The 11,730-nt window shown below is 52.8% G+C and overlaps 1 protein-coding gene across 2 annotated transcripts in view; it reads left to right on the top strand.

The window, feature by feature from the left end:
• The window catches only part of ATL1 (atlastin GTPase 1), a 48,991-nt gene extending 38,060 nt beyond the window's left edge, over positions 1 to 10,931 (top strand). The window contains exons 11-14 of one of the 2 annotated variants that reach the window (XM_064143031.1): positions 782 to 853; positions 2,680 to 3,111; positions 7,338 to 7,352; positions 10,146 to 10,931. In XM_064143031.1, coding sequence (XP_063999101.1) covers positions 782 to 853; positions 2,680 to 3,111; positions 7,338 to 7,352; positions 10,146 to 10,256 — 630 coding nt within the window. In that variant the 3' untranslated portion in view covers positions 10,257 to 10,931. The remainder of the gene's footprint in view (positions 1 to 781; positions 854 to 2,679; positions 3,112 to 7,337; positions 7,353 to 10,145) is intronic. The other variant, XM_064143041.1, reaches the window with a different exon arrangement.
• Positions 10,932 to 11,730: the final 799 nt, after the last annotated feature.

The following is an 11,730-nucleotide window of genomic DNA, read 5'->3' on the forward strand; positions in this document are numbered from 1 at the left end:
TTAGCATCAGCCTTGGCAGAGCTAGATAATGGTTGGTCTTGGTGCTCTTAAAGGTCTTTTCCAACCCAAACAATTCTGTGATTCTGTTTGGCAGTCTCAAGTCTGCTGTGGCTTAGCGACTTGAGGCAGCACCACTGGTGCACCTCAGCTGCTCGGTGGTGCCTCTCTCTCTGCGTGCAGCTGAGCTGGAAGTGTTCCCTGGTGTGTGAGCGGCACTGTCCTTGGCTGTGTTGGGGCTGCAGCATGGTCGGTGGCTGCGGTGGGGCCGCACAGGGAGGCGCCACGGCCCCCACACGTGGGCAGCGGCTGCTGGGCTGCAGCTCTGCTCTGCGGGAGGCTGCAGCTGGAGCTGTTTACACACGGCTGAGCCTCTTATCTGTTTTCTTGCTGTTTCCCACAGCACAAGCCAAAGGTCTTGTTGCTCTGGCTTGGAGGACAGGAATCCTCTCTTCATGGAGGCTTTTGCCTTGGGCATGCTGAAGAGACTGGGTGTGTAAAATAGAGGGTGATCTTATTTGGTGCTGGTCAGAAGCTGGGGAGAGGACACTTGGACCAGTCAAGGGAGCTGCTTGCTTCCATAGATGTGCACCATGAACATCACACAACCACAGAACAGTTTAGCTTGGAAGGGACCTTAAACATCATCTAATTCCAACAGCCTTGCCATGGTGGGGGTTTGGAACATGTCCTGGCCATGTACACATGTGGCCCATGTGGCCCCAGGGATCCAGTAGCTGTTTTTCTGTTACTTGACCTTGTATTCTTTTTGCCCTTCTTGTAGGCCACAGCAGAAGCCAACAATTTAGCAGCAGTTGCCACTGCCAAAGACACCTACAGCAGAAGAATGGAGGAGGTGGGTGGTGCTGAGCACGTTGTTTTCCAGCCCTCAAGGCTCCTGGGTCTCCTGTCCTGGTGGAGAAAACTCCTTGCCTGGGTTCCTGCTTGTACTTGGCCAGGCTTGCTTACAGTGCTCTGTGCTCAGGAATCCAGAGAGGGGGTGGAAAGGGAGGCTGAAGAGCAATGCCTGGTCAGGGTGTCCTGCTAAGACAGGGGAGAGTGATTGACAAATGGTCACTCATCTGATGGCAGCTTTTGGCAGACCACATGACCTCTGCTGAACTTGCCTCTTCTTCCTGGAGTTCCTCAGCATGGGTAGATGCCATCCAAAAATGGGATGTGATGGTGGTGGCCTGCATCCTGTGCTGTGGCTGGTGCTAATTAGGGGATAAAATCATTAGTATTAGGCTTCACCCTGCCCTGTCAACTCTGCTGAGGGAGTGGTTGTGAGGTTTCCAGGTGAAGCTCAGCTCCCAGCCTATCTGTCTCCAGCACTTCCAAACCCTGACTTTCTTCATCAGCATGGGAGATTACTGCCTATTGACAGGAAAGGGGTAGGGTATGGAGTTCTGTGGCCAAGCCACATGGGGACTGCTCTGGGCCTTCAAACTAATGTATCCATGCTCTAAAGCAGCAGGAAGATGCTGTGGAGTTTCCAGCACTGGAAAATGCTGGGATTCAGGGTCCTGCCATCAGTGTAGTTCAGCCATCAGTATTGCTTGAGAACCTGTCTTGAGCTATGGGTGAACTGAGCAGAGGAGCTGTGGAACACCACTTCTGCAGAGCTGTCTCTGGTTGACAGCACAGTGGTGGAGGCCTTCCTGCAGTCTGGACAAGGGATGACTCTGGGGGGAAACTTGTATCTGCCTTCCAATACCTGAAGGAAGCCTGTGGGGAGGCTGGAGAGGCATTTTTGATAAGTCAAGAGGGGATGGTTTTAAGATGAGAGAGAGTAGGGCTAGACTGGATCTTAGAAAGAAGTTCTTCAGTAAGAGGGTGGTCAGACTCTGGACTAGGTTGCCCAGGGACGTTGTGGATGATCCCTCCTGGAGGCATTCAAGGCCTGGCTGGATGAGGCCTTGAGCACCGTGGTCTAGTTGAGAGGCATCCTGCCCATGGCAGGGAGGTTGAAGTAAATGATCTCAAACAACCCTTCCAACCTAAGCCATTCCTGGCCTACATAAGGAACAGTGTGGCCAGCAGGACGAGGGAGGTTATTCTGCCCCTGGACTCAGCACTGGTCAGGCCACACCTTGAGTGCTGTGTCCAGTTCTGTGTCCAGAGAAGGGCAACAAAGCTGGGGAGGAGCCTGGAGCACAGCCCTGTGAGGAGAGGCTGAGGGAGCTGGGAGTGTGCAGCCTGGAGAAGAGGAGGCTCAGGGCAGAGCTCATTGCTGGCTACAACTACCTGAAGGGAGGCTGTAGCCAGGTGGGGTTGGGCTCTTCTGCCAGGCACCCAGCAACAGAAGAAGGGGACACAGTCTCAAGCTGTGCCAGGGGAGGCTGAGGATGGATATTAGGAGGAAGTTGTTGCCAGAGAGAGTGATTGGCATTGGAATGAGCTGCCCAGGGAGGTGGTGGAGTTGCCATCCCTGGAGGTGTTGAAGCCAAGCCTGGCTGGGGCACTTAGTGCCATGGTCTAGTTGATTGGACAGGGCTGGGTGCTAGGTTGGTGTAGATGATCTCAGAGGTCTCTTCCAACCTGTGTGATTCTATGACTCCTGCAGGATCTAGTGGTCCATGCCAAGCCTGTGGAGCCCCATCTCCAGTGTTTGCAGAGCAGAGCACAGGAGCTGTGGGCGCTGAGGTTTCCCACGCTGACAGGCCTCTGTTTTCCCCGCAGGTCTGCGGTGGGGACAAGCCCTTCCTCGCACCCAGCGACCTCCAGAGCAAGCACATGGAACTGAAGGAGGAGGCTGTGAAGCTGTTCCGCGGGGTGAAGAAGATGGGTGGGGAGGAGTTCAGCCGCCGCTACCTGCAGCAGCTGGAGGCGGAGATCGATGAGCTCTACATCCAGTACATCAAGCACAACGACAGCAAGAACATCTTCCACGCCGCCCGCACCCCTGCCACCCTCTTCGTGGTCATCTTCATCACTTATGTGATCGCTGGGGTGACAGGCTTCATTGGCTTGGACATCATAGCCAGCCTGTGCAACATGATCATGGGCTTGACACTTATCACACTCTGTACCTGGGCATATATCAGATACTCTGGGGAGTACAGAGAACTGGGCGCAGTTATAGACCAAGTGGCCGCAGCCTTGTGGGACCAGGTAGGATAAAGAGCTTTTGATTTCCTCCCAACCCCACCAAATTCTTAACTCCTGAGTTCCCTGGGGCTTTTTTTTTGTTTGTTTCCCTTTTGAAATGGGTTTCACAGAACCACAGAATGTCAGGGGCTGGAAGGGACCTCCAAAGCTCATCCAGACCAACCCCCCCTGCCACAGCAGGATCTCCTAGACCAGATCACACAGGAATGCATCCAGGCAGGTTTGGTCTATCTCCAGAGAGGGAGATTCCACAACGTCCCTGGGCAGCCTCTTCCAGTGCTCTGTCACCCTCACAGGGAAAAAATTCCTCCTCATGTTTAAATGAAACTTCCTGTGCCTCAGCTTTCACCCATTGCCCCTTGTGCTGTCCCTGGGCATCACCCAGCAGAGCCTGGCTCCAGCCTCCTGCCACTCTCCCTGCACATATTGATAACCACTGCTGAGGTCACCTCTCAGTCTCCTCCTCTGCCAACAGCACAGCGCCAGCTCCCTCAGGCTCTCCTCACAAGAGAGATGTTCCATTCCCTTCAGCATCTTTGTGGCTCTGTGCTGGACTCTCTCAGCAGTTCTATGTCCCTCTTGAACTGGGAAGCCCAAAACTGGACACAGTACTCCAGATGTGGCCTCCCCAGGGCAGAGTAGAGGGGCAGGAGATCCTCTCTCAACTACAGCCCTTCTAATCCAGCCCAGAATGGCATTGGCCCTCCTGGCCACCAGAGCACATTGCTGGCTCAATGTCTTGGGCGGGGGTGGGTTTGGGGGTTGTAGACCAAGTGGCCACAAGCCTGTGGAACTAGGTGGGATAAAGAGCTTTGGGTTTCAAACCAACCCAACCAACCCCACCGAATTCTTAAGCTTCTTGGGGCTTTTTCTCCCCTTTTGAAATGGGTTTTGTGTTTAGGGTTGTACCAAGTGGCTGCAGCCTTGTGGGTCCAGGTAGGATAAAGAGCTTTTGATTTCAACCCAGCCCCAGCAAATTCTTGACTCCTGAGCTCCTTGGGGCTTTTTTCTCCCTTTTTGAAATGGGTTTTGTGTGTGTGTGTGGCAGTTGTAGACCAAGTGGCCATAAGACTCTGGGACTAGGTAGGATAAAGAGCTTTTGGTTTCAAACCAATCCCACTGAGTTCTTAAGCCCTGAGTTTCTTGAGGTTTTTTTCTCCCCTTTTGAAATGGGTTTTGTGTTTGAGGTTGTAGACCAAGTAGCCACAAACCTCTGGGACTAGGTAGCATAAAGAGCTTTTGATTCCAATCCAAACCCACCATATTCCTAAGCCTTGAGTTTTTTAGGGCTTTTCCTCCCCTTCTGACATGGGGCTTGTGTTTTAGGGTTGGTAGATGCTCCATCTGGGGACATCCCACTGGGCTACAGGAGGGCAGAGTTAAACTGCAGATTAGGAAGAAATTATTTCCAGTGAGGGTGCTGAGACCCTGGAACAGGTTGCCCAGAGAGAATCATCGAATCAGCCAGGCTGGAAGAGACCTCCAAGCTCATCCAGCCCAACCTAGCACCCAGCCCTGTCTAATCAACCAGACCATGGCACTAAGTGCCCCAGCCAGGCTTGGCTTCAACACTACCAGGGACAGCAACTCCACCACCTCCCTGGGCAGCCCATTCCAATGCCAATCACTCTCTCTGACAACAACTTCCTCCTAACATCCAGCCTTGACCTGCCTTGGCACAACTTGAGGCTGTGTCCCCTTCTTCTGTTGCTGGGTGCCTGGGAGAAGAGCCCAACCCCACCTGGCCACAGCCTCCCTTCAGGGAGTTGTAGACAGCAATGAGGGTCTGCCCTGAGCCCCCTCTTCTCCAGGCTGCACACCCCCAGCTCCCTCTGCCTCTCCTCATAGGCCAGAGGTTGTGGATACTCCCTCCCTGGAGATGTTCAAGGCCCTGAGCAGCCTGGTCTAGTCTAGGAAGGTGTCCCTGCCCATGGTGGGGGTCGGAACTGGATGATCTTCAAGATCCCTTCCAACCCAAACCATTCTATGAATCTGTGACCCAGCTGCTTGGACTGGTTGTGGTGTGGTCACTGAGGGAAGACCTGTGGCCTGTCTTCTTCTGAGATCAGGGCAGAGAGTTTTAACCCACTCCTTAGACTTTCTAGGTGAGAAAGCAGGGACAGAGGGAATGCTTTCAGATCATTTTGTGGAGTTGATTGCATGGGGAGACATCTTAGAGCCTAGAGATGGGCCTGGGTAGGACTGTCCCCTGGTTCTAGCACAGGGGTTGGAGATTAAGAGTGAACAGCAAGGCTGTTGTATCCATGTACCAACCTCTCCCCAGGTCAAGCCTCAGCTTCTGAGTCCTGCCTGCCATGAAAGGGAATCTGGGAATGAGAACACTCACAGCAAGCTGCTTTGTTCTGCCTGGTTTTGTCTTCTTGGCTTACCCATCGCCACAGGCTGGTTTGAGCAGCCTCAGACCCTGCAGGAACAGGGCAGCTTTGCCCTAGGTTTGTACTGAGGAGGTGTTACCAGACCTGCTGTGTGTGCTTTTGGTCAAGAGGACAGATAATACCCACACCTGCTTTCAGGATAGGGATTTTGACTCTCCCTGGGGCTGCCAGAGAGGCTCTGCCTGTTTTGGCCCTGAGCTTTGCCACAGCTGTGCTGGGTCAGTTGATCTCACCTGAACTTTTTCAGTATCCTCTTTTTTTTTTCTCCAAACAGCATGGGAAGGTCTTGGCTGGCTCCCAAAACACCTCTAAAAAGCTTAATTTTAAAATGGTCAGAATGAGAAATCTCCACCCCTTTGCTCTGCCCACTCTCCAAACAGCCCCATGGCAGCACCCAGTCCTGGCAAGGTCATCTTGCAGCTTGTTCCTCTCCCCACTGCAGAGCTTCTAGGGGGAGCTCAGACTGTGCAGGCTCCTGCTGATCCCCTCAGCCCAGCCAGGAGAGCAGCCCACCCAGACGTGGGCCCATGTGCCCAAATAGCATCTAAAAGGATTTGCTGGTCTCTTGCTCTTCCCAAGATAGAGCTGGGGTGGGCTGATGGTTTGCTCAGCCCTCACAAGCCACCAGGTGCAGCTGTGGGATTTATTCTGGTGGTGCTCAAGGCAGAACAGGATCTTCTCCACAACTTTACCTGCTCCTTCTTGGCTTCTTAGCCACCAGACAGATTTTGGTGGAAGCTGAGCATGTCTGCATGTCCAGATAGCTGCAGCCAGAGCTAAACATGCAGCTTTGGGAGGAAAAACTGAAGTATTTCTTACTCAGCTCCTTGATTCCAGAGCTGGGTACTGGTGCTGCTCAACTGAGCTGCCTTTACAAGGATGGAAAAGCCCTTAAAATGAGGTGAGAACCTTCAAAATGAGGTGGATGCCTTCAAAAATCACCGGAACACTGGAAGAGGTTGCCCAAGGTCATGAATGCCCTTTCTCTGGAGGTGTTCAAGGCCAGGTTGGATGAGGCCTTGAGGAACCTGGACTAGAGGACGGTGTCCCTGCCTGTGGCAGGAGGGTTGGAACTGGATGGTCCTGAGGGTCCCTTCCAATTGAAACCATTCTGTGAATCTAGGAATCAATGAAATTAAGCTGGAAGCCTTCCAAATGAGTTGGCTGATGCCTCTGAGAGGCAGCCCATCTTTTGTGTGACTTCATCCTGGCTACCCCATCCTCACCATCCACCATAAACCTCACAGTACCCCCTTTGCTTGGGGACACTTGCCAGGTGCCCTGGCACCATGCTGCAGTGTGATTTGCCCGTGGCTCTGCATGACCAATGTAGGGAGTGGTTTAAGCAAGACCAGGACACAGCCAGAGATGTCCACTTAACAGCTGGGAAGTACAAAAGAGGTTAAAGTGCCTGCAGCTGCTGGCTGGGCCCCATGGGCCGTGCAGGCCTGGCATTTCAATTGGGAGGAAAGGCCTCTCCAGAAAGTTCTGGCCCAGTGTGACTGATTGTGTCCCAGCAGCCCTGCTGCAGGCATCAGCATGACTCTGCCCTTTGAGATACACAGGGCTGGCATCTGAGTGCCCTGGGTGTGTTTGCACATGCTGAGCTCTCAGTGCCCCGTGGTGGTGGGACCAGTTGCAGGAGGGCTGGATGAGGCCATGTGGTGTCCTACAAGAGGCTCAACCTGTGCAGAACAAGCCCCCCAGCCCGTGGAATGTGGTGGCACCGAGTGGCTGTGGCCCTGTGTGCTCCCATGGACATGTCTGATACACAGAGATGCTCTTTTGTTTTCTTTCCTTCTCCCCTTTTTCTCCCCAATGCCTCTCCCCCAGGGAAGCACAAATGAGGTAAGTGGCTCTTCTTCTCCGCATGTGGCCACCTGGGGAGCAGCATCTCAGACCCAGATGCATGTTTCAGCCACCTTTGGGCTTGCAGAGGACATGGGGCTGTGAGGGATTTGGTGGCAGCCTGACCCTGCACCAAGACACCCACCAGCAGCTGGGCTCTGCTTGCTCCCTGTGATCCTGGGGGAAAAGGGTTAAAGGTGGGCACTGCACTCCAGGAGGTGCTGGAAGCCAAGAGAGGGAGAGATTTGAGTGGGGAATGTGTTTGTTACTCTGGGAATTTTCATCTTTCTCCCTTCAGTTCTGTTTGGGGATTTTACTGGTGTGTCAAGAGGTCCAGCTGAAGCCTCAGCTTGGTTTTGTAGCACCAATTGTGGATGTGTCACAGAATTAACCAGGTTGGAAAAGACCTCTAGGATCCTCGAGTCCAACCTGGTGCCTAACCCTTCTCATTAACTGACCCATGGCACTCAGGGAATTAGGGAATCATTTAAGTTGGAAAAGACCTTTAAGATTATTGAGTCGAACCTTTAACCTTGCAGGCTCCTGCCCCAGCAGCCACCAGACTTGGCAAGGCTTCTCTGTGCTGCTGAAAGTGCCAGGGGGTGTGTTTTGGGCCAAGCCCACCCCATACTGGATTGAGAAAGCCAAAGGCAGAGCCTGGGAGGCACATTGTATCTCCCCAGCCACTAACTGGGGCAGAATGCCCAGTACTGGATCTCTGGAGGTTTCCTTTCAACCCCTACCATCCTGCTACCCCTCTCACCCTGATTAGGAGTGGAACAGCTCCACAGGGGGGCCTGGTGGTGCAACCCTGCAGGGAAACCTGGGTGGACAACCAGCAGGAGCCCTCAGCAGCAGCAGCTAATTAAACTGGAAAAAAGCATCCTTGCTACTCTGCACGTAGCCCAGCACTGTAGCCTGCTGCCATGTGACAAAAGACAGCTCCACCTTTCATTGTGTCACCAAAGCCTGACAGCTCCATCTGTCAGTGTCAGTTACTGAATTAAGTTCCTCTTAAAAGCAAGCTGGAGATGCTCCCACAGTTCCAAAGGGTAACCTAAAAAAACCCCACCCAAAAGCAGTTAAAAATGAACCCATTCCCCCAGCAGCCATCCCAGCATGGCCACTCTGCTTCTTCACTGTGCCACAAGAGCTGAGCAGCAGCTGGAAGCTTGCTGACCTCTGGGTCTGTGGGCTCTGCTCCGGCTTGTGCAAGAGCAAGAGGCAGACCGTGGCCTTTGCTGCTGCTGCAGTCTGGAGCCAAGGCTGCCCAGTAAACCCAGAGCTCTGGGACTGGTTTGGCACCAAGCAAAAGCCTTAAAGAGCACAGACTGCTGCAAGGTGGCCTAGGTAGGGTTTGGAGATGAGTGATGGTGGAGGCACTGCAACAGGCTGCACAGGCAGGTTCTGGAGGCCTCCTCACTGGAGGTGTGCAGGGCCAGGTTCTATGAAGCCTTGAGTGGAAGGAGTCCGTGACCATGGCAGTGGGGTTAGAACTAAATGATCTTCAAGGCCCCTTCCAGCCCAAGCCATTCTGTGATGGCAGTTTTCCAGGACAGAGCACAGAGAAGCTGCATGAAGTCTCCTCCTCTGGTCCTCTACAGTCCCTCAAAAATCCCAGCACACGCACAGACAGCCCCAGCTGCCTTGGCTACAACCTCGGGTACAAATGGCACACAGTAAAACGAGGAGGAAAAGAACCTGCAGTCACCTGAAAGCTGATCAGAGGAGGTGCCCACTGCAGAGCAAAGCCCTCTGTGTGGTGCTGTTCATCGGCCTGCTGGTGTAAACCAAAATGCTGAGTGTGCCAATTAAAACTCCCTGTGGAAGAGCAGCGCTGAGGAGGACTTGGGGGTGCTGGTGTGGGTGAAAAGCTGGACGTGAGCTGGCACCATGTGCTCACAGCCCAGGGCCAGGCATGGCCTGGGCAGATTCCTCAGTGGCATGGACAGCAAATGGAGGGAGGGGGTTCTGCCTCTCTGCTGAGACCCCACCTGCAGTGCTGGGGCCAGGTCTAGGGTCCTCATCCTCAAGCAGAGACTTGGACCTGTTGGGAGTGAGACCAGAGAGTAGGTCACAGCAGTGATGGGAGATCTGGAGGCCCTCTGCTGTGAACATTTGGGTTCTTCAGCCTGAGGAAGAGAAAGCTCCAGGGACACCTCCTGGTGGCCTTTTCAGGACTTTAAAGGGGCTGACTGGAAAACTGGGGACAGACTTTTCAGCAGGACCTGTTGTGCCAGGACAAGGGGTGATGATTTGACCCAGAAGAGGGAGATTCAGACTAGAGAGAAAGAAGAAATTTTTGATGCTGAGGGTGGCAAGACCCTGTCCCAGGTGTCCCAGTGAGGTGGTAGAATCCTCATCCCTGGAACCACTCCAGGTGAGGTTGGTTGGTGCTCTGAGCAAGCCGCTGTAGTTGCAGATGTCCCTGCTGCCTGTGGGGGAGGTCGGACTAGGTGACCTTGAAAGGTCCCTTCCCATCCAAACTGTCCTGTGATTTTATAAAGCCCACAGAGGCCCTGAACCCGAGTCCTTTACTCATACTCCAGGCAGTCCTTGCTTTATTGCAGCCCAAGGGTGCTCCTCCCACCACTGGCACATTTGCAAATCCGTGAATCACTGATCTTTATTCTCCCTGTTGGATGCTTGACAACAGCCAAGAGCTGGTGCTCAAAACAAACCAGGCGTGACTGGGTTGAACCTGCTGCTGCAGCCTGAAGGCAGAGAGATGTCCCCGGCAGCACGGCTGGGATGTGACCTGCTTCCCCTCTTCCCCTCCCTCTCTCCCCGCAGGCTTTGTACAAACTGTACAGCGCGGCCGCGACCCACCGGCACTTGTATCACCACGCCTTCCCCGCACAGAGAGCCCAGCCCGCCGAGGCCTCCGACAGGAAGAAGCTCTAAAGGGGTTTGAGATGCATGGAGGAGGCGGCGTGGACATCTCTGCTCCACACTCTCGTCCTCGTGTCCCATCACAAGCTGCTGCCACCCAACAGAGCGAAGAACAAAGCCCACGTCTGGTGGAGACCTCAGAGTGTTTGAGGGGGTGACCTCAGCATGGTTTCTGTTGTTGATTTGTACATACTGGCACTGCTGCGACAACAAAAGTGCTTTTAATTTGTGACAGCCTCCCTCCCAGCTCAGTTATGAAGCCTTATTTCCCCCTTCTTCATTAGTTACGAGGTCACTGCAGAAATTTACAACTAATTACATGATACCACAACTAAAAACTCTTCCAGACCTTTGCTTATTCAAAAACCAACTCATTTTTCAGACCTCTGAGCAAGTTGCTATAACATGTAACCAACCTCTCTTTTGTTTTCCTTCCAATTAACTATTTAATGACATAAGCATCATAAAAAAAATGTATTAACATGCTTTCTCCAAACCTGTTAAGGGCACTTCTGCTGTGCTTTGTGACCCACCTCGTGCGGGAAGCATCACTTGGTTCATGTACTGGAGAAGTCTCACTGTTATTTCTGTACATATAGATCCATTATTGAGCATAGATGGTGTGTCCCACAGCTCTATTCTTACAGTGTCAGAGCAATTAAAGTTTGTGTTTGGTTCCTAAAAGAAGGATGAAGTTACTGACCAAGGAGCTGGGAGTGTCTGCTTCTTGAGTTTGGTACAGGCTTGGTTTCCTTTGGGCCTCCAGTTGGTGGTGTAGCCATCAGTGGCTATTCAAGGGGTAGCAGGAACATCCTCACCGCAGGCCAAATCCCCTTGCTGCACTCACCTGGATCACTGCATCCACAACTCAAAGCCACTCTTGGCTTCACAGTATGTTCACCACCACCACCATCAGGTGTTTTGAATCATAAAGTCATTTTGGTTCAAAAAGACCCTTTAAGATCACGGAGTTCAACCATTCTCTAACTACCCAAGGCTGGTGCTAACCCATGTCCCTCAGCACATTTCTGCATCTTTTAAGCACCTCCAGAGATGGGAATTCCACTACCTCCCCAGGCAGCCTGCTTCAGTGTTTTGAGTACCCTTTCAGTGAGGAACTTTTGGTTGCTCATAAGAACATTTGATCCAATGTTGTACTGTTTAGAAGGACGTGTAGCGATAGGACAAGGGACAACAGTTTCAAACTAGAGCAGGGCAGACTGGACATTAAGAGGAAACTCTTCACTAAGGGTAGTGAGATGCTGGAACAGGTTGCCCAGAGATGTGGTTGAAGGCCCATTCCTGGAGACATTCAAGGTCAGGCTTGATAGAGCCCTGAGAAACCTCATCTAGATGGAGATTCATAGAATGGTTTGGGTTGGAAGGGACCTTACAGTTCATCCAGTTCCAACCCCTCACCATAGGCAGGGACACCTTCCACTAGACCAGGTTACTCAAGGCCTCATACCACCTTGCCCCCCTCTAG

The sequence above is a fragment of the Pogoniulus pusillus genome, chromosome 1, assembly GCF_015220805.1.
Source record: "Pogoniulus pusillus isolate bPogPus1 chromosome 1, bPogPus1.pri, whole genome shotgun sequence".
NCBI classification, from domain to species: Eukaryota; Metazoa; Chordata; class Aves; order Piciformes; family Lybiidae; genus Pogoniulus; species Pogoniulus pusillus.